The sequence below is a fragment of the Panthera tigris genome, chromosome B2 (genome assembly GCF_018350195.1).
Source record: "Panthera tigris isolate Pti1 chromosome B2, P.tigris_Pti1_mat1.1, whole genome shotgun sequence".
NCBI classification, from domain to species: Eukaryota; Metazoa; Chordata; class Mammalia; order Carnivora; family Felidae; genus Panthera; species Panthera tigris.
The window spans coordinates 17,149,676-17,174,486 of record NC_056664.1 but is presented as its reverse complement, the minus strand read 5'-3'; the positions used below and the strand labels follow the sequence as shown (position 1 = coordinate 17,174,486).

At 41.7% G+C, this 24,811-nt stretch overlaps 1 protein-coding gene across 4 annotated transcripts in view; it reads left to right on the top strand.

Moving 5' to 3' along the window:
• Positions 1 to 24,811, top strand: part of TMEM170B (transmembrane protein 170B) — an 81,075-nt gene that overhangs the window by 15,497 nt on the left and 40,767 nt on the right. For all 4 annotated transcript variants that reach the window (XM_042985718.1, XM_042985717.1, XM_042985719.1 and 1 more), the window contains exons 2-3: positions 2,330 to 2,500; positions 13,182 to 13,770. In XM_042985718.1, the coding sequence (XP_042841652.1) occupies positions 2,330 to 2,500; positions 13,182 to 13,312 (302 nt within the window). In that variant the 3' untranslated portion in view covers positions 13,313 to 13,770. The remainder of the gene's footprint in view (positions 1 to 2,329; positions 2,501 to 13,181; positions 13,771 to 24,811) is intronic.

Here is a 24,811-nt window from a genome sequence, read left to right as displayed (position 1 = left end):
ATCCAGTTTACACAATGGGAACATCTTGGCAAACCACGGTGTAATTTCAAAACCATGATACTGACATTCATCCATGAACCTCATTCACATTTCACCAGGATTACGTGTATATGTGTACTTACTTATGTGTGTGTGTATTACATATTTTTGTACAGCTTTATCCCTTGTGTATGTATCCACCACTGCAGTCAAAATTCAGAATAGTTCCATTGCCACAAAGGTCCCTAGTATTAGTTTCTTACATCCACACCTTCCTTCCTTAACGAGCTTTTTGCTTGTTTCTAGTCATTTGTGGGCATGACTTAAAAGAATCATCTTTTAAATTTATAGCCACTTAAAAAAACGTATTTAGTTTTTTAGTGTGGTGAAAACATAAAATTTAATCATCTTAGCTATTTTTAAAAAACATTTTTTTAAATTTATTTATTCTTGAGAGAGAGACAGAGCATGAGCAGGAGAGGAGCAGAGAGAGAGGAGGAGACACAGAATCCAAAGCAGGCTCCAGGCTCTGAGCTGTCAGCACAGAGCCCGACGCGGGGCTCAAACTCACGCACCGCGAGATCATGACCTGAGCTGAATCCGGACGCTCAACCCACTGAGCCACCCACCCAGGCACCCCGATCATCTTAGCTATTTTAAGTGTACCCCTGAGTAGTGTTACGTACATTCACATCGACGTATAACAGATCTTCATATCTTTTTCATCTCATAAAACTGCAACTCTGTACCCATTAAACAGCAACGCCCCAGGAAAGGAGTACTTTCCTTTTTAAGGCTGAATGATATTCTGTGTGCACATGCAGCCCACTCACTGTTCATTCATTCGTTCACTGGTGGACATTCGACCTGCTTCCACTTCCTGGCTGCTGTGAATAACGCTGCTATGAACACGGGTGTGATCCTGCTTTGGATTCTTTTGGGTACATACCCAGAAGTGGAATTACTGGATCATATGGTAGTCCTTTTTTAAAATTTTTGAGGAACCACCGTCCTTTTTCCATAGCAGCTGCACCATTTTACGTTCCCATCGGCACTGTATATCTGTACTTGAGTGATGTTGGGATGAACAAGTTTTAATTCTTCCATTTCTGTTCTCTTTATTTCATGACTGTTTTGTTGGCCTTTCCTTCACATTTGCTAGTAAACGCTAGCACAAATAGATATTTTGCATTATAGAACGTTTGCGCACCAAGGATGATCCTCAAGGTGTCATCCAAGCATTTTGATGTCCGCTCTTTCCGGTATGAGTAACAGAAACCTTACCTGAACCAGTTTAAGTAAAAAGGGCATTTGATTACAAGGAAACGGAGGTGCTACCGTGAATCTAAGGGTAGTGATGTGGCAGGCTTTGGAAATCACGGGAGTAAGGGACCGGCTATCTCGTTGAGGGATCCTCCATCCTTCCATCCTGTATCGCGGCTTTCCTCACGTGCTGATGAAATGGCTGTTCACAAAACCTTCGGCCGCCCAATGACTGAGATGCTCCCGTGGTCCCAATCCAGAATTCCTGGGGGAAGGGAATGATTGGCCCAGCCGGGACCAGTTGCCTGCCATGATGTACCTCACGACAGACTTGGTGAGGGAGAGGGAGTCAACGCGAGGACCTGGCAAAGCCATCAGGAGATGTGTGGATTGACTGGGAGGCAGCAGGTAGCCAGAAAGAAAGGGAATGAGCAGAGAGACAGAATGAAAGGTGTGCTTATCAACCGTAACCTAAAATGGACAGCAACCGAGGACACATTGAAGAAAGGACAGTGGTGCTTGGAAAGGTCTGGGTAAGGACCGTTAAAATGATCTGAGGCAAAGAATTAAAAAAAAAAAAAATTCTGAGTGATGCTTTAGTATATAAAGTTGAAAGCCAAGAGGGGAATTGCCTGAAATTCTTAAAATCATAAAAGAGAATCACTGATTTCTGGAACGATTTGAATTAAGGAGTAGATTTCAGAAATGTCTTAACACTGTTATTTAGTGTAGAACATAGAAAATGACATGTCAAACAGCAATTCGTTAACTTTGTTCCAAGAGCTCTGCAAATATATCAGGGGTTCGTCAGACACATTGATGGATTATAGCTCGATGATGGAGACATTTAGAGGAAATTAGAATGTAGCCTTAACCTTCTGAAGTCCTGGAACTATTTCCCCAGCAAGCATTAGTGACGATGATAACTGCCAAGCAGTGGTTAGTATTAGTATTTAGTGATACTATGTATGAGGTACTGTACTGGGCGCTTTTACCCTCCTCCAGACCGTGGGGGCTCACCGTTTGTTAAACCGAATTTTCCCGGGTGTTTTCAACTGAATTATTAACACTCTGCTTTTCCTTTCAGAGATGTGGTACTGGATCTTTCTCTGGGCTCTCTTCTCCTCTCTGTTTGTCCACGGTGCTGCAGGAGTGTTGATGTTTGTAATGCTGCAGAGACATAGGCAGGGGAGAGTAATCTCTGTCATTGCAGTCAGCATCGGATTTCTGGCTTCTGTAACTGGAGCGATGATCACTAGTAAGTTGATTTTGTTTTGTTCAAGGACCTAATTGTATGTGCACCTAACGGTTCTAGTAACTCTGTTCTTATGATGCATGTGACGGTAGTGTAATCTTCCGTGTGGAATATTTTCAGCCCTGATCACACTTTTGGAAGGAAAGATCAGTTCATTTATTCATCAAACAGATAGTTTTTGTGCTTCTGGGTGAAGACTCGTTACGCAAGGTTTGGTGGGAAATAGAAAAACTTGTAAACGTTGGCAAGGGGTGAAGAAATTCACAGGAAAATTTCTCGTCTAGTGGATGTAGTTTTTGCTTTAAAGGAACTCCCTGTCTAGTAAGGGAGAGAGGTAGGCACACAAATTTGACTTTGGTAATTGTCATAAAAAAAAAAATGAAAATATAGCCCATAGGTCCTTCACGTTTTCTGCCTGTGACTACAAAATAAAACTGCACTTTCTTCTGAAGCACAAGTTATTATGACACGAATGTCCCCTGACCTAGTAGAAATTGGCCCCTTGAGAAGGTCCCCTGGCCGCGTACAACTTTGCTAGTGCACCGCCCCGTGTGCATTTCCTACAAGCCCTCAGGTGCCTCCCCTCCGGCCGTTTCTTAACACTGGACGGAGGCCCCAGCCTCTGCCTTTGGTTCAGCGAGTTCTAGCTCCTGCACCGGTCGAGCCAGGACTCAGCTGCATCCTGTTGGGACCGGAGGACACTGAAGCCGCTGCCAGGACAGGGCCCTGCAGACAGTGGCTGCTGGGCTCTGCTGCCGTTGGTTTCTGTCACAACCAGTGAATAGTGGGGGCTCCCGTTGCCCTTAGTTTCCGGCCTCCATCCGTCCCTCTGGGGCGGCTCACTGCTGCCACAAGAAGGATGTCGAACTCTCTGGTTGGTTCTTAGCCCTGGAGAGAAGAGTGAGTCCTTTCCTTCTGTAGTTCGAAGGCCTCCTTTTGTAGCCCACCGTCACCTTTTCCCAGAGTGACCGGCATACCTCACACCCTGGGAGGAGAGCCCTGTTTCCATGTCTCTGCCTCTGTCCCATGGCACTGATATGACAGTCATGAAATAGTTGTTTTTTCATCCTTCATTTACCGTCTGGTTTTTCTGTGTTATTCTGTATTAGGTTTTCGTCGTTGCTGCCTGCAGCCTATAACTTTATCATATGGCATGTCGTCCATTTTGCCACAGAGAGGCCTTATGATTATTAAAACATTTTTAATGCTTATTTATTTTTGAGAGAGAGAGGGAGAGCATGTGCGGGAGAGGGCCAGAAAGAAGGAGACAGAGGATCCGAAGCAGGCTCTGCACCGTGAGCACAGAGCCTGATGTGGGGCTCGAACCCACAAACTGTGAGATCATGACCTGAGCTGAAATCAAGAGTTGGACACACCCAACTGAGCCACTCGGGCACCCCTGCCACTAAGAGGCTTTAAAACAAGTACTCCAGTTTAGCTGAAGCACAGGATATGCATAGTAAAGGAGTAGAGATTCAGCTGGAAAGACCCAGTAGAGCCAAATCCTAGAGGATCTTGGAAGGTGAGCCAGAAAATTTGGGCCTTTTTTTCCTGCAGGGCATGGAAAACAAGAGTCTTGAATGGGGTCGGCAAGGGACAAAGCAGTCCAGTGGAAAAATTTGTTTTAATAGATGATATGTGTAAAGGACCGAGAGAGCACTCTGAAAGCGCCTTCGTCCCCACTGGATTCCCAACAACAATAAAAGGGTACCCGGATCATAGCAGATACTCAGAAAATACTGGTTGGGGGGATAGATGGAGTAGGGGAGGAAGTGCAGAGGGAAGAGAGGAAGAAACGGGGGAGAGAAGAAGGGAGAAGCAAGGGGAAGGAAGAGGGATTGAGAGGCATTGACTGCGATCTGAACTTGAGCCTGGGATCTAAACTAGCTGTGGTTGGAGATGACCTATGGACAACGGCAAAGGGAAAAAATCCGAGTTGGTTTTATTCCCTGTGGTGTCATACAGAGAGGCTTGAAAGGGACTGCCAGTCCTGTGCACCACTGTTATAATTGTGGACCCACCACCAGAGGAGGGAAGAAGGGATAGCTTGTTCAGAGGTTGTAAGTAGTGTGTGGATATACGTGTGTTTACTGGCATAAATTATTGTAAAAGGTTAGAGAGCAGGAGAAATGTCCTTCTATTTCCATTTATCTCTAATGATGCATCTGTGTGTGTATTACCTACTTGCAGTTCATCCAAGAATAAAATAAGCCAATGATTTTAGAGACGGCAGTCTTATATTTTACGCCCTTAAAAACATAAATAGTCTGGCATAATTTCAAGTAAAGATTCCAGGTCAGCAATAAAACATTTAAATTTCTTCTGGCTAATCTCTTGACCTGGAGATACTTGAATTAAGAAAACTAGCCCAAGTGTGAATATTTTAACTATATTTATGTTCTCAATGTTTGTGTCTGTGCACTCATAGCTGTATATTCAGGTCTGCAGACGATTGATTAATATCTATTCTGAATGGGAAAATTGGCTGAATATAGATACATCTATTAAATTTTGCTACTTCTTAGATTTTATTCTGAATACAGTGATCTTTCATTTTAGTTGGTATTTTTTTAATGTTTATTTATTTTTGAGAGAGACACACACACAGTGTGAGCAGGGGAAGGGCAGAGAGAGAGGGAGACAGAGAATCCGAAACAGGCTCCAGGCTCTGAGTCAGCACAGAGCCTGATGTGGGGCTTGAACGCACGAATGGTGACATCATGACCTGAGCCGAAGTCGGACACTCAGCCGACTGAGCCACCCAGGCGCCCCTCATCTTAGTTGGTATTAATGAGAGTTGGGAGAAACTGGGTTTCCATATAATGCCATCAGCTGGCAGTGTAGAGCTAATTTTAGCAAATCTGAAGGTATAAAGTGACATGTCTTTGTTCTGATCACTAATGAGTTTGAACTTCTCTTCCCATGCTTATATATTTAGAATTCTTTTCCTGCAGATTGCTTCCTTAAGTTATGTGTTTACTTTTCTTGGGGGTTCTTCTTTTCTTCTCATTAAACTACAGGGGTTTCTTACACACTTGAGATACGGGTCCCTTGTTGGTTTTGGATTTCGCAAGGAAATTCTCAGTCCTTTATCAGTTACCTTCCTCTAGAAATCCTTAATTTCCATGTGATCAGCTCAAAGAGCGTTTTGCCTTATGGTCTATGATTTAATTTAAGAAGTTCTCCCCCACACCAAGGTCAAAATATATGCTGATCTATTTTCTAACGTTAATTTTATAATTTTACCTCTGATATAAAGATCTTTACTTCATCTAAAACAAGAGTCAGTAAACATTTTCTTAAAGGGCTAGATAGGAAATATTTTTTTAATGTTTGCTTGTTTATTTATTTGGAGCACCTGCGAATGGGGGGGGGGGAGGGTGCGGCAGAGAGAGAGAGAGAGAGAGAGAGAGAGAGAGAGAATCCCAAGAAGGCTCTACCTGTCAGCCGATGTGGGGCTTGAACTCATGAACTGTGAGATCATGACCTGAGCTGACATCAAGAGTCAGACGCTTAACTGACTGAGCCACCCAGGCGCCCCTGGATAAGAAATATTTTAAACTTTGCAAGCCAAGTGGTCTCTGTGACAGCTCTTCGGCCCTGCCATTGTAGTGTGAGAGCACGTATAGACTTGTGTAAATGAATAGGCATGGCTTTTTCCAGTAAAACTTTATTTACAAAAACAGGTGCCTGGCATTCAGACATAATTTCATCAATTCCTGACTTGGGTCATGGTGAGTCTCATTTTGGGTTTGGTATTAGACAGCATTCCAGGTATTTCCTCCCACATAGTAAGTCAGTTTCTACCACACCACCCACTGGAAAAAAATGCATCATTTCCACACTGATTCACCTTGTTTGCGTATTATGTTCAAGGTACAAGGGTCTGTCTCTGAACCCTGTTCTGATTTGTTAGTCTTTTTATGCGTTCTTACAGCAAGGTCACATTTTCTTTATCGCTACGGTTTTGTGGCATTTTGCATCTGGTAAGGCTAGATTCCACTCATTTCCTTCTCAAAGTCGGCATAGCTATTTATGGGCTTTTATTCTTTCATATAAATGTTAGAATATGTCTACTCAGTTGCTCAAAAAGTATAATTATGGTTTTTATTGGGATTTAATTGAATGGAGAGGTTGCTTTGGGAAGAACTGGCATATTAAACTGTTCCACCCAAGAACATCTAATGGATTTCCATTTATTTAGGTCATCTTCTAGTCTTTTGTTAGAGTTTAAAAATGTTTTTCTTAACAAGGGGGTTGAATACTTTTGGTGAACTTAATTCTCAGACTCTTCCTATATTATGGTGGTTGTGCTTGGTATCTTTTGAGGACATTGCTTAGTTTTATTGGTGTAGAGAAACACCGTTCCGTTTTCTTTTCTTTTTTTTTAAATTTTTAAAAATATTCACTTACTTTAGAGAGAGAGAGACAGAGCGTGAACATGGAGAGGCAGAGAGAGAAGGAGACACAGCATCAGAAGCAGGCTCCAGGCTCCAAGCTGTCAGCACAGAGTCTGACGGGGGGGGGGGGGGGGGGGGGCTCGAACTCACAAACTATGAGATCATGACCTGAGCCAAAGTCAGACGCTTAACTGACTGAGCCACCCAGGCATTCCAACACCATTCAGGTTTTCTGAATTAACCGAAAGATTAACAAAGCAAAAAACTGGCTCTTTGGACAGATACTAAGATGAATAGATTGCTGGCAAACTAATTTAAATAAGTTGAAGGCAGAAAAGTAAAATATAGAACAAAATAGAATAAATAACTACAGACTCAATAATGTAGAATAAAGAAATATAAAAGCTTTTTGAACAGAGATATATTCCTAAATATAAACTGTCAAAATTGGCACAAGAAGAAAGAAAATATGAATGGGACAATCAGTATATTTAAACAATTGACATGTTGAAGACTTTCTCCTCCCAAAGGAACTCCAGGCTCAAACGGGGCTCACAGAGGAGTTCTACCAAATTTTGAAGGAACGGTTTAGTTCCTGTTTTATCCAAATTATTGCAGAAAGGGAAAGAGAAAAAGCTGTGCACAGCTTATTTGCTGAGGCCGAAGTAATCTGGGTAAGCAGCATAAAGAGTGCACAAGAATAGGAGGGTATGGGCTCATTTACCTCGTGAGTGTTATCCTAGGAATGCAGAGATAATTTGGGATCACAAATGACTATGGCTGTATGCCAGGAAAACACGATTTATGGAAACTGAAATTTAAATTTTGTGTAATTTTCATGCATCATGCAATATTCTTCTTTTGACTTTTTCAAAACCATTAAAAAATGTAAAAACCATTCCTAGCTCCCATGCCGCGTCCATGTGATGCGGGGTGCAGGCTGGACCTACGGACCACCGCTTGCCAGCCCCTCATCCGACCGCACAAGCTGACGGAACCCACGCTGTTAAAACCAAATCTGCCTTGGCCTTCACGTCCACTCTCTCTCTCAGGAACTATGGAGGGCGACCCGAATCACTTTCACTGGTGTGGCGCCGTGGGCCCTTTGTGTTGTTGGATATTGACATCTTCTGTCCACTGGTGGCTCTTCGTCTAGTCTCTCCTGTCCTTGTAGGTTCATATCTCTCACTGGCCTCCACACCATCGCAGCATTGCTCTCCCCACTTCATCCTCACTCTGCCAGCCTTCGCTAGTCCCTTGGTCCTCATGGGGTCTTTCCTTATTTCTAATTGATTCTGTCTGCCATTGTTGGGAGGGGCAGTTCCGAACATGTATCATTTACTTCAAACATCCTGTTTTGCTTGTGTCTTCTTCATTCTTGCATAACTCAGCCTTGTATTTCCCCAAGAAAATAAAGACCATAATATTTGTATTCTTTCAACTGGCTAGTGTTCAGCCAAATAGACCTTAAAGAGAGTAAAAAAACTAAAGCTCAAATTGGGGGGAAGACCTTTGTTAGCATATATAAATATAGAAAGATTAATATCCAAACTATATTCTAGAAACCCTACGAATCAAATAAGAAAAGGACAACTCGGTAGAAAAAAGGACAAAAGATTTGACAAATGTTTTATGGGGCGATTAGGTGGCTCAGTCAGTTGAGCGTCTGGCTTCGGCTCAGGCCATGATCTCACGGTTCATGAGTTTGAGCCCCCCATCAGGCTCTGTGCTGACAGCTCAGAGCCTGGAGCCTGCTTCAGATTCTGTGTCTCCCTCTCTCTCTCTACCCCTCCCCCACTCACACTCTGTCTGTCCCTCTCTGCCTCTCAAAAAGAAAGAAACGTAATTTAAAAAATTAGAAAAAAAAAAAGTTGTGACAAACATTTTGTAAAACTAGAAAACCCTACTGGCCATTGATACATGAAGAAGAGCTCAGTCACATTAACTATTATCAGGGAAATGCAAATTAATCACAGAGATACCTTTTACCCATCAGACTGACAGAGATTTAAAAAAAAAAAAAAAGGTACCAACTGCTTCTGAAGATCCGGAGTAACTAGAATATAAATTGGTACAACTTCTTTGGGAGACAGTTTAGCATCACTTTAGCCAAGTTGAAAATGCCCGTAACATGAGAGGGAGCAGTCCTACTTTCACCCATGTGATGAAGAGAAACTTTTGACTGCTTATGTGTGCCAAGGGTTGCACGCAAGGATGTTCACAGAAGCAGTATTTGTCATTGCTCAGTATTGGAAACAAAGGTCATTGGCAGTGGAATGGATCAATTGTGGTATATTCATGTGTCGAATTCTATGCAGTAGCAAAAATGCATGAATTATACCTACACCACACGCACAATACCTTTCAGACCTGTAAGGTATACAGTATCCGTTTACAAAAAATTAGTTTATTCAGAAAGCTAAGTCATATATATTTTTAGGACACAGGAAGGTGGTAAAGCCAAAGAAAAGCAAAGGAATGATAAAAAACAAAAAACAAATACAGGGAGGGAATGGGACGTGACTGAGCAGAGTCCATGGGAACTTCAAAGGAAATAGAGACGTTCTTTTTTCTTCAGCTGGATAACAGTACTTGGGAATTTGTTATTTTATAACCTACACGTAGTTTTATAAATACTGTTTCCTATCTGCTCACTATTCAACAGCAGTGTTCCCAAGTCCATTTAAGAGGCACACGAAATTGTTTGCCTGCAGATCTTTCAGATCGAGAATTCCACTGACGCAGTCTTTTCTGACCAGTGCTTCTGGGTGTGAAATCATACAGGACTTCTGCACATCTGCTTCTTTTGGAGCGAGGTGGTAACTTCCAAACTGGTCCCTAGCTGATTATCCACAGGAAAGAAAATGAAAATTTATATTCTCATTTGTTTTATTCTCTGCATAACACTCTTGACGACACCCCCAAATCAGTGCTCTGCTCAGTCGTAATCCCTACTTTCAGTTTGGTATGTATCTCCCCAGATTTCTATTTACTTATCACATTTGTTTGTATTTTCCTATAGACATGTTTACATATAGGTGCACTTACATGCGGGTGTATGTACTAGTGGAGAATATATAGTCTTGTGTTCCATTGTCTTTGTTGCATAAATGACATGTCTTAGGTCTTTTCTGAGTTGGTTCATAAAGTTTATATTTTTCCTTTGAAATTGTATGGGTTTCGTGGTGTGGACTTGGTATAGTTTAACCACTCCAGGCTGATGGACTTGGGTTCTTGCTTTTGACTTTGTGGAGTTTTAGGGTTTTTTGTTTGTGTTTTTGTTTGGTTTTTTGTTTGTTTTGTTCTGTTTGCTTTTACAAAAAGTACTGCCTCGGTTATTCTATGTGTGTTTGTGTGTGTATATGTGTGTCTGTATTCTGGACATTAATCAAGTATATTAATCAAGTGTTCTAGTCTGTCCCTTGATGGGTTCTGCTTATTTTTGTGTAGTCTTTCAGCAGTCCTCTTTTCCTAAGATCATAAATATATTCTCTTATATTTAAAATTTTTTAGCATTTTTATTTATTTTTTGAGAGAGAGAGAGAAAGAGAGAGAGGGAGAACATGAGCGGGGGAGGGGGAGAGAGAGGGAGACACAGAATCCAAAGCAGCTCCAGGCTCTGCACGGTCAGCACAGAGCCCGACGTGGGGCCTGAACCCATGGACTGTGAGATCATGACCTGAGCCGAAGTCGGACACCCAACCGACCGAGCCACCCAGGCGCCCCATATTCTCTTATACTTTAAAATTTACATTCGTAGTTTCGTTTTTAACATTTTGTTCTTTAACCCATCTGAAATTTATCCTGGGGAGCGGTTTGAAGTAGGGACCTAGATTTATGGCGTCCGGTGGCAGCCACGTGTTCCGGCACCATCTGCCGAATGCCGAATGCCCCATGGGAAACACCTGTCTCATCCACTACTGTGGCAACTACCAGCCAAAGTTGAGAGCGCATCCTAGGACAGGTCACTCTCCCAAGACTTACCAAACATCACCTGTCCGTCTTCACACGCGCCCATTTTACAGCTGAGGAAACAGGGCACACAAGAGGGGAAGTGATTGCCGTGGGTAGCACATTTGGAAGGTGGTGGATTGCAGACTTTAATCCACAGGTCTAGCTCCAGAACCCATGCTCTTCGCGCCATGTAAAGGTGTGAAGAAGTTTGACTTGACAGATTTGCTTCCCATTCCCTAGGCCGCTGGAGCTAGTTGAGTGCTCAGTGTTTCCTCTCCTTTGGATCATTTTTGAAAACTTCATGCTGGAAGGATGGAGGCCAAATGGTGTTTTTAAAATTGACGATAGTCTTGGAAATCTGGGGTAAATCCTCATAAAAGCAGAGTATTTCTCAGGTTTAATATAATTTCTGATAACAGAGAAAGCATAAGATCTTGACAATTTTTTAACGTTTGTTTATTATTGAGATGCAGAGCATGAGCGGGGGAGGGGCCGAGAGAGAGGGAGACACAGAATCCGAAGCAGGCCCCAGGCTCTGAGCTGGCAGCACAGAGCCCCACGCGGGGCTTGAACGCACCAACCGTGAGATCATGACCTGAGCCAAAGTCGGACGCTTAACCGACTGAGCCACCCAGGTGCCCCAGATCTTTACAATTTTTAAAGACTGTTATCCAATTCTAAAATTTGAGGATATCACCAATTACACTAGTGAAGTTTATTACTTGATTAAGCAAATGCAGGTGCCATTAGAAGTTTTATTTAATGTTGAGATGATAATTATTCACTTTATGATTTTCTGAATTCCTTGTTCTCTTTTTCAAACAGTGTCAATGTGAAATGATAAAATGCTTTGGGGATTTACAGCCAGACTCACCTAGATTGAAATTCCAGCTCTTGTACTTAGTATTTCCACGGGCTAGTAACTGAGCCTCTGTGAACCTCTGTTTTCTGTCTTTAGGTAATAATACTCTGGAGTGGTGTGGATATTTAAACCAGGTAATATTTGTAAAGGTACTATCAAGAAACATAGTATGTAGGAAATATGATATACATTTTAATTTCCTTCTTAAAAAATGTGTCTAGGGGCGCCTGGGTGGCTCAGTCAGTTAAGTATCCGACTCTTGGTTTCGGCTCAGGTCATGATCTCACAGTTCGTGAGTTCCAGCCCCGCGTCGGGCATTATGCTGACAGTGCAGAGCCTGCGTGGGATTTCTCTCTCCCTCTCTCTCTGCCCCTCCCCAGCTTAGTCTCTCTCTCTCTCTCTCCCTCTCAAAATAAGCAAACATTTAAAAATGTGCATATAAAGTCCTTGGCTTAGATTAATAATTTGTTTTTCCCTTGTGTATCGCTTTAGAGAAATACGGTTCCTTTTATTTGGGAGATTTTAAGAGAAGTACAGAGATAATTCTTAGCTAATTTTTATGAACAGATTTCTATCTCAAATCATTGTCATTTCAGTGTCTCTGAATCCTCTACTTCTGGTCTTGCTTTTTGTTTGGTCATTCTAGGATAGAGAGAGAGTTTTTTTTCTAGAGGAAAGTTTTAAGGCCATCTCAATCTGTAAGAAGGCATACTGTAACTTAAATGTTTCATTATATGTAGTATATTAATAAGGTGAAGTATTCAATCATATGGGCTCTGCGACTCCTGGGAGTTCTCTCAGGAATTCTCCTGGAGAATCTCTGGGATTCTTTCATTCTCAGAAGTGTGCATCATCTAAACATTTCTCCCAGAACAGGTGTTGAGTTCATCTTCCATTTTTATTAGATGTCAAGATACTAGTCTCTAAATAACTTTACAGGTGTATGCTTTATTAAGAACTGCAATAAACTACTTTATATGGTAGATTCTGAAATGTAGCAGTCTGCTATTCTGATTATCTTATATGACACCTAAGAATTAATTTTTTAAAAAATTTCTTAGTTAATTTAGAATTTTGATTAAGTTCTGTAATTTTCTCTTTTCACTAATAATTATTAATATATTGCATTGTATGTTGATAAAAGTAGTGGTGATGTCTGGCCAGTTCAACGCCCAGGTGAGAGATTCCAATAGCAAATTATTCCTTTTCTATGAACCTGTTCGGTGCCTAGTGACAGCGTGTACTATAAATACGTGTTTTACAGTTGAATAGGAAAATAAGAGGCCTGCCTTGCAGTTACGTGACGTGGTAAAGCGTGACTTTTACCCATCCCCGGGAAACTTCCGCGGACGGTTCACAAAATGAGAATGATCGATTGCTGAAATGCAAACAGCGACGTCGCCTCGGAGCAGGGGGTCACGGAGGGAATGCGTGTGTGATCTTGTTTCTCTGCCCCTCTCTCGTCCAGGTGCAGCCGTCGCCGGCATCTACAGAGTAGCAGGGAAGAACATGGCCCCCCTGGAAGCGCTGGTGTGGGGCGTGGGACAGACTGTATTGACATTAATCATCTCCTTTTCAAGGATCCTCGCCACACTCTGAGGTTTCGGTGGGAATGTCTCACGTCACCGAAGGAAACAGATGTACAGCTTCTCAGAAAATGGCGTTGTTAACGAGCGGGAGTGAAATGGTACCCGAACGTGGAAGGAGCCGGGTCACAAGCGAGGGAAGGCCTTGAGCTGTGTGCAAAGATCGCCCTCTGGTGTTCAAGTGATTGCACTACCGCACTGCACCTTACGTGCCTCCGTCCCGGGCCAGGCGCATTACACTACCGGAAGCTACGAGAGGAAGCACCTTGTTTAGCTGCCAATCAGGTTAACACTGGTGTTGAATCATCGTTGTTAACAGTGTCGTGTTAAGTTACAGGGACGTTTGGAGGAATTGATATATGTGCCAAACTCCTCTTCTTCTTCTTTTTTTGTTTTTTAACATTGATCATGTGACAATTTGCAAGTGTAGATGTAGACGAGTGCTGTGAACCACATCCGACATGAATTCAGGTAACTAGTGAGATTTTTGTCGTGTAACGCTAAATCCCGTATGAGTGCTGAATACCGGATCATTTAATATGATAGGGAAATTACTTGATTTTTCACGTTGAGCGTTTCTGGGATTTAGGGCTTTAATATGTTTAGGCATTATTGTTATTTACTTTAATTTATGTGGAAAATAATACTTAATGGAAAACTAGCTAAACTCTTTTAAGGACTCAAAGTAGACCTGTAGGGTGCATCCTTTCCAGTCACTTAAATAACACTCTTTTAATAGTTTCCCTCCTACGAAACTATTCTGTTGATATGAATTCAGAAACTTTATGGGTCACACACGTTGATTGTAGTTTGTGTGTCATGCAAATATAATTTGGAAATTTTCTTATAACCTTTGTAAGAAAAGAAGTCTGAAATGCATGTTGCATTCTTTGACCCTTCTAAAGAAAGTTTTTGCCATGTGAATCATGGAGAAAACATCTTTATAACTAGTATCTTGGTGGGATTATATTACTTGTTGCACATATCTTGATTTTTGACAAAACATACACAATCTTTAATCTTTCATTCTGGAGTATTAACTATATTTAAAGAGTGGCCTAAATTAGGCTGTGAAAACAAAAAGCCTCATTTGTAGATAAGTAACAAGTAAGTTATATACGAAGAGTAACAAACTATCTTACTTTGGGCATGTGGTAACATGATTTCGCTAAGTAAAAATTGGGGTATATAGTACATAATTTTAAAATTTGGCAGTTAATCTCAGCATATCAGTACAGTCCTGAGCATGTAGTAGAGTGATTCTGTTGTTCAGTTCTTGTTTTATGCTATTATTTACATTTACTAGAATGAAAAAGCCCTGAGCATACAACACTTCAAGAGATTCTGGCAAGATGTAATTGTTTTTAAGAGTACAGGAATAAGGGAAAACACAGAGCCTGTTTGAATTTGTCTCCTACTGAGATTTTTAAAAATACCAGGTATTCTTACAAATGTACTAACTCAAAAAGCCACTGCAGAAAATATCTTAAGGGCAATCCAGAAAATAATCTGCATACTCTAGCCTCACTGTTTTATAAATGATTTGGTAAAAAGTAGTTTTCTATTAGGTCCTGTTCAAATGTAAGAGCTTCATTGCCCACACTACTTCTGTCCACCAAAAAGCAGAATATGTATGCATGATTTACCAGTAAGGAGTTGGGGTAGGGGATACTTTTACCAGTATGGAGGCCAATTTGGGGGGTTTACTAATGCTGTGGCTTGGAAATCTGTTTAAAAAAAAAACCAATAAGCAACTATGCATCCCTAGAGATCTTTGGAGTAGATCTTAAAATTGATTCTTTTTATTATGTACAAGCCTAGAATTATGTTCATGTGTTCTTTCTATTCCTGATGTTTTCCCAAATTAAATGTAGGCATACATTTCCCAAGTCGGTTTGATTTTTCCGTTTCTTTCAGACTTGAATTGTGTTCTTTACTTTGCCTATTCTGTCAATAATTTCAAGTGTTCATATTCTTTGAGAGGAATTACTGATAATGTGTTTACATTGTTTCAGATCTATCTACAAAATGGGTATTTATTTCAACATATGGTTATTTCATGATTTAGGAAAGTTATCATGGTAAGGGAATAGGGAGCTCATGGTTTGGAATCCAAAATTAGCCACATTAAATCCATCAAGATGTGGACCAAAGAGATTTTAACTCCTGTTTTTACTCTGGAATGGAAGTATAATTGGATGGAGAATAATTAGTCTGCAGCTGCCCCATCAGGTTGCTTTACGTGATGAAGTGTGTGTGTGTGTGTGTATGTGTGTGTGTGTGTGTGTGTACTTTGAAACATTAGGGGAGTTTTTGGTTTCTTTGCTGTTTTTAGTTCTTTTCACTGGGATTTTGTGCAACTGTCCCTCTCTTGATGTTTTGAAATGCAGCTGAATAGAGTGAATTGATGAAATTGTCTTAATAGCTATTTCTATGGCGAGATTTTTTTTTAATCGGTGGTTTTCCTACAGAGACAATAGACGCTTGATGATATGTATCTACACACACGTATATATCATTACATACATATATCTAAAGCTGCTATATATGAATATAGTCTAATTGGGAAGCTTTTGTTTAGTGAACGCTTTTCATGTTCTAGTGGAGAATTTTGTATGTTTGTTCAGTTGAGTGATCTTTTAAATAGGTAAGGATGTGTGAGATTTTTGAATTTGGGGAAATTTTTCTTGGTTTAGTCATGCTGGAGACCCTTGTTTGTGATATGACAGAAGCCCTTATTGATGTATTTGGGTGACACCTTCTTAAAATTTATATGTGATCTAGCAGTAAACTTTCTATGTGACATATGCGGGAAGGAAGGGGGAAATCCTTCAGCGTTTACACTCCTTATTTAAAAAAAAATGTTTATTAAAATACCACTGACAGGGAAATCAGTTCCCCAAAGAAGAGACCTCTGGCCCAGTGCCCAAACAAATTCTTATTTAACAGACTGATGAGAACTGTCCATAGAGCAGAATTAGTCGGGGGGCGGAGCCATCTAAGCTAATAAGTAATAAGTCACCCTTTTAAATGCAAGAGGTGCAAGGAATCTGCACTGAGGGGTGACTCCACTGGTTGCTAGGAGGAGGAGATTTCTAGACGGCGGCCCTGTTCGGTGTTTGCGGCTTAGTCTCTCTTACTCTGGATCTCAGTGGATACTAGCCAGTGTTACGGTTTATTACCCAGTATACTTTCTTAGTATTTGCCACGTAGGTTTCCACGGCCCAAAGTAAGGGTCTGTTTGTACTTGAAGTGAGAGCTAAGGAGATGAGCTGCCCTGTATAGCATGCATTTGTGATATAAGGAAGAGGGGTAAGTTAAAATCAGTGTTGTCCAAAAGGTCTTTGTTAGAGAACATCTAATGAAGACATGAGCGGGGCCGCCACGTGAAGCCGACACTCACCAACTGACTCAATTTTGTAAATGTTTTTTGGTGGATCTGCTATCTTCAAAGTGCTGTGCTGAGTATTTCCTGTAGTAAGTACAGGGATGACCGAGACGGATCCTGCCCTTGGGTCCTCCAAGAGCCGGCAAGATGATTACAAATCCTAAAAAGGTTGGGACACTTGGCTTCCCGAGTTTCGGTTCGAGAGCTCAAGTCCTGTTCCCTCCCCTCAAATTCTGTTTTTCCCAGCTTATCCACGAAAGGAAATATCTGCAACTGAGATCTCATTACTGGGGCAGAGTGGAGAGAATACTAGACTCCAAGCCAGCAACATCGATTTGAATCCAGGGCTCAGCACTTGTTGATGTTTTGTTTGTGAACGCGAAACAGTACATGTCTGGTAGTGAATGACCAATAGATAGTCATTCGAATTTTTTAATTACATTTTTTAATGCCAACTGAGTACGTTGTTTTATAAAATTCATCTATTTTCTTCAATTTCCACCTTTTCCGTGCATATACTTTAAGAAGGAAACTAAAAAGTGTCTCTTAATAATCTTGCTTCCTTTGCCTCCTCTCCATCTCTCTCTCTTTAAAAGTTTTTAAAGTTTATTTATTTTGAAAGAGAGAGAGAGAGAGAGACAGAGAGAGTGAACAGGGGAGGGGCAGACAGAGAGAGAGAATTCCAAGCAGGCTCCACACTGTCAGCACAGGGCCCAATGCGGGGCCCGAACTCACAAACCGCGAGGTCATGACCTGAGCCGAAACCAAGAGTTGGATGCTTAACTGAGTCCCCCAGTCACCCTCCTCTCCCCCTCTTGATTTTGAAAATCAGCAGATACTCCTCTAAGACCACCTCTGGGAGTTGGTGGTGGTGGAAATGGCCAGGACCAGCAGGGTTAAATTGCCAGTCGTGGTCACCACTAGTTAAAAGAGGAAAAGGGTGAGGTAACCGGCGCTGACTCCTTTGCCTTATCCTGCTCACTTCCCTTGGATCATTCAGGCAACATTCACTGAATCTCTCCCACCTGCAGCTTACTATCCTGGTAGGGACGGGAAAGGGTGTCCTTTAGGAGTCCCATCTTTCCAAGCTGCCGCCCTGGCCTTTGGGCTTCCTGTGTCGGAAAGAGAACTGGGCTTCAGTGCCCACCAAGTCCTTCCTCCCACGGACCAAAGGTGCTCACGCCCAGCCCGTTTGTTTCCAACTTCAAGGAAATACTGCTGTTTTTCATTTATGTCCGCTTTATAATTCAGGAAGTCACAAGATGCTAAGAATATTGTCTGAAATATTCTCAAACGACTTCACTCTTGCTACTAAAATGCTTTCCTCTCAGAAAAGTCTTAATCAGAATCTCTTCAGAGAGTCCTTACCTGCTTGTAAGATGTGAAGAACACGGAAAGTTAGGAAGAAATTCTGGTAGGCCCAAATTACGGGGAAGTTGGCAATAAACTTGCTGGGCAGCTGCATCAGTTGTTCCTTTTAAGAACCAGAGGTGAGACTCTCGGTGCTGACAGTTGGCTGGTCATCCGTCAGACCAGGTGGCTCATAATGTCCCCGAACTCCCAGTCCTTCTTATAACGTCTTGCAGGGAGACTCTTCAGGTGCAAAAGGACATTATTTGATTAAAGATGAGAAAGTTTTTCAAGCACGTGGCAGCATTTTGTAGCAGCGGGGTGTTTAAAGATGGGAAGAAAAGCTGGGAGGTAACGCAGGAAAGCCTGGGTGCGCGCTGAAGGCCCCTACGTGATGTGAACACAGCTCCCCCTTGTGTTAGGGTCTTAAACTACACTGTGTGAGTCTGTCTCCTGCACGTTGAAACATGCTGTTTTCTTTATTTGTGAGGCTTAACTGGCCACAGAGCATTTGAAATCCTAGTACATTTGTGTGTGTGTGTGTGTGTGTGTGTGTGTGTGTGTGTGTGTGTGTGGTAGGTTTTCCTTTCTCATGAAAGGGTCTCTGTTCAGTGTAGGCAATACAGTGTTTTTGAGGAGGCTGCTGAATTAGTTATCTAAAAACATATCTGTGAATTTGTTTGGGGAAGTAGTGATTAATATATACAGGATTTTCAGTAAATGTGGGGATGTACCAGTTAATATTTTATTAATGGACAGGAACGCCCACATTCTCTGAGTGAACTGAGCTCTGAGCTGTAACTGTCTTCTCTCCCGCGTTTAGAGGCCTCACTTTTACATTCTTTGAGGCCATTGCACGTATGTTGAACTTACATAATAACGCTTTCTGGATTTTGAGAACTAATTTTGAGTTTCTTAAAAACCTCCCTGTCCGTTCCATACAGATGTCATATGTTGTAGTTTAAACATACGTACGGTGTGTTCATAGACTCAAAAGCGCTGGTTTAGAAGAAAATGTTCTTAACACCTTATGGGTAGGTATGCAGCTGTAACCTTACCGAAAAATAAATGCTACAGGCAAGCCAAGAGAGCATGAACCTCTTACATGTTGTTTTAGATTACACTCTGCACCTATGTAGATGTTCCTTCAGTGGTAACATAACTGTCCCCTCTTGGGGAACGCCTTTAGGTGTGCAACTGAAACTAGAAAGCAGTGTCACACATACATATAGAAGGAGGAACTATAATTCACACTTACCATAACCGTAACACGTTCTCTCCTAAATACATACTGATAATCGCTAAAGATCATCTCTCGTTTTAGAGCCCTGTACGAATGAATATGAACTTGGTAGTATTGCTGCTGCCAAGTTACTCTTGTTTTTAGATGAAAATATTTGCACATCATCACTAAGTATCTTGGGGGAAGGAACATTTAAAAGTTTTCTCCACGGAGAGCAAAATAGAGGCACTTGTTGGAAAAGTAATTAAAAGTGATTTACTTTCAATACTGGATGAGTTGATGGTCTACACTTTCTTGGTATTTGTGATATCAGATGCATCTACGATGGGGAGTTTTTTTTTACAGTTTTGGCTCTCAACACACACACACACACACACACACACACACACAAGCTCTGTATATTTAGATGAACAAACAAAAGTGCACAGTATTTTTCATTTTAGTCCTATAACTTGGTAAAATTTGTAGGATTCTACCATGAAGTATTAACCCCTGACTCTAGTCATTCTAGGACAAGGGGATCAACTTCACGTTAACCAACAAAACTGTCTTGATTTAAATAGCAAAAATATAGCTTACCCGAGAGGTATTAAAAACTCACTTTCAAATTGTGTTAAGTCTCAGACCACCGATGAATCATTTAGCAAAACGGTCCAGTTTTTAAAAGCTAAATGATGCGTTAGTGCCTTGCAGTTAAGACACGTTTGCAAAGTGAATGTGGCAGGATTCAGGATTGGCACATTGTCACTGGAGGCTTAGAGGTTAGGGACGGCGTGATCGAAATCACTCCTCGTGGTTTGTAAAGATCAGCCATTTTGCCGTCGACTCTGACAGATGACAGTCCTTCTCATTACGCTTTCGTGATGTGCTGTTGGTCTGTATCTTTTTCTTTTTTACAAGAAAGCTTGAGCTGGAGAAAAATGTAGTCCAGACAAGTTAACGTGGGATTTTAAAATTTAGTTTTGTTGGAAACTCGAAATTCTGGTGGTGAGCAGTGTCAGTTTTATACTGTAGTTCAAGGGCAGACACTTTATGTAACCTTTAGGCATACGTTTACCATCAGGGATTTATTTTTACTATAGAAATACTTAATGTACTGTGAAGTTCAAAGACGGGAAGGATACATGTTGAACGGGGTAACGCACAAAAACAAAGGCATACGTGATGAAGTACCCTACATTATGTGAACACGGTCTCCCCCTTCTGTTAAGACTGTAAACTACACTGTATGAGTATGTGTTTGTATTGTGCATGTTTACATAATACATTTAATTTTGAAGGATTATTTTCAAGACTGTGTTTATGTATAATACCTAACAAGCTGTAAATATTGTATACTATTGATTTTTAATTTTATATAAGCAATTTTTTTATTTCCCAATTCATGTATAAATCTCATTGTGTACATAGCGTAATTTCCTGGACAACACAAATTTTGCAGCGAACTTGAATTATCTCAACTGTGGTAAGCATCAGGTTAGCCTTAGAGATGTCGGTCTTGGTTTTAAATTCTTTCTCACCACTCATTTTCTTCAAAGGGCAGCAATAAACTTAACATGTGAGTTATTTGTGACTACAGAAAGTTGGTCTGCAAAGACAAGACCGAGGTTCCAGCCCATTGCTTTCAAGAAAAGATGCACAATTGATATCCTCCACTGTCTAATCACAGGACCGTTTCCGAGGCCCATGTGTCTCTCCTCTTTGTAATCGACAGGGCGAACCCTTTCCCGACACACACATGAAACAACTGTTAAAAGCAACTCCAGAACTTCAGTGTTGTCATTACATGAAATTTACTGGGTTAAAAATTTGTAATATACAGTATTTTAATAAAATTTCTGTATTCAATTTCATGCACTTATATATAAATAAACCTGTCTTTAAAAGCTTTATGGGGCGTTTGACTGCTGATGACAGAGCTTTTCAACTCACTCCCTGTAGTCACGAATGTTTTCTCGTACCCTCCTGTCAGTTCTTCTGGGCCGGTTCTGCGTGCGGGTTTTGGAGGGGCACCGAAAAGTAAGCGAGAGGTCCTAAAGACAAACTCGGCTGACTTTACAGTTTTGCCTAGGACCAGTTGGAGGCCACATAAACATCTTCTTCTAAGAACGATTGTCTTGAAAGGCACACTATTGCTTTTGTTAATAAATGGCTACCACTTACTGAGTGCTTATTATCGCTTCAGATACTTCACGTTCATTCTTTAACACTTTCCGGGGATTCTTTAAGTGGATTACTAAGGTTTGCTATGGTAGTCCTTCACAGACAAAGCATTTGAGAAACTTCTCAAGGTCGCACAGCTAAAAATGCTGTGCTGGGGTTTTCTTACTCTATTACCCATTGTTTCTGCACTGTGCTATATTGGTTTCTACAGAGCATTCTGGGAGCTCCTACCTGTAGTAAGATAAAATCTCATTCTTGACCAAGACCAGATGGCATTCTGGGGATTTGAAAAATTATCGACTCAGGATTTGTATCATCAAATGTAATGAATATTTTGAATTTTTGTTAGGGATTTCTAGGGGCGAGGGCTAGGTACCCAATTAGGCTCATCTGTTCTCCTGCCTGAGAAAAGATCGGGACCAACAGAGCCAGTCGCTGTAATTGTTACAAGCCCCGCGGGAGTAACAGCTAGCTAACTTGAAAAACTGTGCCAGCAGGGGCGCCTGGGTGGCTCAGTCGGTTAAGCATCCGACTTTGGCTCAGGTCATGATCTTATGGTTCATGGGTTCAAGTCCTGCTCTGTGCTGACAGAGCCTGGAGCCTGCTTCGGATTCTGTGTCTCCCTCTCCCTCTGCCCCTTCCCCGCTCGTGCTCTGTCTCTCTCTCTCAAAAATAAATAAGCGTTGAAAAAAAATTTAAAAACTGTGCAAGCAAAGTGGAGGTGAACTTTTTCACGTACACCAAGATATTCATATATTTACTGAATTGAAATGTACTTTTTTCCTAGATCGCTTTTTCATTCCACCATAAGAATTATAAAATTATTATTCCCTTCCGTCTTAAAAAAGTTTCTTGAGCTAAGTATAAATCTTGAGATTAAAAAGACATTTTCAGGGCGCTTGGGTGACTCAGTCCGTTGAGCAGCCAAGTCTTGATTTCGGCTCAGGGTTCCTGGGATCGAGCCCCATGTTGGGCTCTGTGTGGAGCATGGAGCCTGCTTGGGATTCTCTCTCTCTCTCTCTCTCTCTCTCTCGCTTTCTTTCTCTCTCCTCCCCCTTCCCTCTCCCCCACTCGTGCTCTCTTTCTCTCTCTCTCTCTCTCTGTCTCCAAAAATACAAGACATTTTCATTTTGATTCTATTATCTTTGGCTCTTGAAGTATTTTTATAAATGGGTAAACTATCTTTGGGAATTTTGCTATTTACCAAGCATGGAAGAGGAAATGTCAGTTTCAGATTTATTGCCATGGGTGCAGAACAAGAGCAGAAGGAAAGCTAACCTGGGGGAAGGATGCTCAGTTATGGCACTGAGCTCCATGACAGAGAATGGGTCGGGGTCACACTTGTGGAGGAAGACTAGCCCAGACTTACTGAATAGGTACTTAATGCCACCGATATTTTAAAGTTGAACCCTTGTTAATTGGTTTTAAGGTACAGGGAGAAAGGTTAGCGGGACCTGTTGACAGATCTTTGAGGAGTAGAATTTGGGTTCACCTCCAGCTTCTAAGGGAATCTTAACAGAAGAATCTTCCCCATTCCACTGTGCTTGTTGATCTGCCATTAATTTCTCCATTATTCGTTGTTATCAGATATCTTTCTTTCGGCCAGTTTTGTGAAGAGCTTTCAGGCTCAGAGAATCCTGGGGACGGATTTGCAAAATGGAATCCCATCAGTTGGTTTTCTTGCGCAGCGAGAGTTTCATCACTAGGTGGCGCAGTGGTTCTATCTTATTTTCCCCTGCTTTTGTCTTCGCCATTACCTGCAAACTCCACGGGCGCTTTTGGATTCCTTTCCGTAGGATACATCTGATGTTCATTGTTTCCGAAAAAAATACGCGTGAGGAAATTAAATATGAGAACAATCAAGAGCTACAGGTTATCGCCAACCAATTTAACTTGCCAGAGAACGTTTAAGATCGCGTTCAGGGATTATTTGCAAATCAGAAAAGCACATTAATTGTACGATTTTGGTAAGTCATCAGTCTGGACCTTGATTTATGTATTTTTCTCAAATTTGTTATTCTGACTCTTAACACAAAATGTTTTTTTTTTTTTTAATCTAATAGCCAATATTGTAGTAAGAGTTACAGGGTTGGTCAACTTGTTGGAAAAAAAAAAAAAAAAGCAAATACACCAGTGTAACGCTATGGTGTATCATGAGACTCGGTTTAAAATTCCTGCTCTGCCATTTAGTATTTGAACTTGGCCAAGGGTTTTCACTTCTGTGACCTTTAGTTCTCTCATGTTGCACATGATGGGTGCTCAGCAGACACTCTGTCCCATTGGCTTCTCCCTCTTGTGTACTGAGTGCACAAGGAAGGGGATGTCCTTCTAGACTTTGTGCTGAGTTTTGGTAGTAAGCCCGGCTAGCTATGTGTTTCAAAGTTTGCGTACAACACACAGTGCATTTCCAGAGAGGGCTTCCTTCACGTTTAAACTGTCCCACGGAACCGTGTGCTGCTTTGGCAGCAATCTGCTGAGGGAATTTTTCAGAAACATACCTCAGTAGCAAAGAGCCTGGTTAGGAAGAAAAAAAAAAAAAAGAAAGAAAGAAAGAATGGCTAAACTTGCCCAGCAAGCAAATTCCTTGCATTCCGCAAACCAAATACGTACAAGATGAGGAAGCCAAAGCAGCCAACATAAATTAAATCCCCCCCCCCCCCACCGACGATGGCTGTGACTCTCCTGTCAGCTGTGCCCAGAGCCCTCAGATCCTGTTGTGAGCGGGGGTTCGTGGCTTTGTTTATTGTTCTGCAGAGACAGCCTGTAGTTCAAACTCAGGGAAGTGTCGGTCTTTTCAGCTCTAGAGTTTCAGACCTTAAGAGCACAGAGGGAGGGAGGCAAACCGTAAGAGACTCTTAAATACAGAAAAGGAACTGAGGGTTGATGGAGGGGAGGTAGGGGAGAGGGGAACATGGGCGACGGGCACTGAGGAGGGCCCTTGTCGGGATGAGCACTGGGCGTCGTAGGGAAGCGGTGAACCACGGGAATCTACCCCTCAAACCAAGAGCACGCTTTACACACTGTTATGTTAGCCCATTTGACAATAAATTATATGTAAAAAAAAAAAAAAAGCCTCCTTACACAGGGTGGTCTGCAGAAGCCATGCAGAGAAACATGCCCCTGCGCTCACAGTCCTTGAGAAGTCGAGACTGAACTTCAGCGACCAGAGAAGGTACCAACCAGATTTTCATAAAAAGACACTTCTCCCCTTCCCTTTGCTTATTTTTTCCCCCCAGGAATTGGCGTTGGTGGGTGAGCCCAACTTGGGATACAAGACACTTGTGTTATCTTTGATGCCGCAAACAGGAGGAGGGACAGAGATGGTGGGAGATGTAGGACTGGGGGAGGGACATTTTTGAGAGACTTGG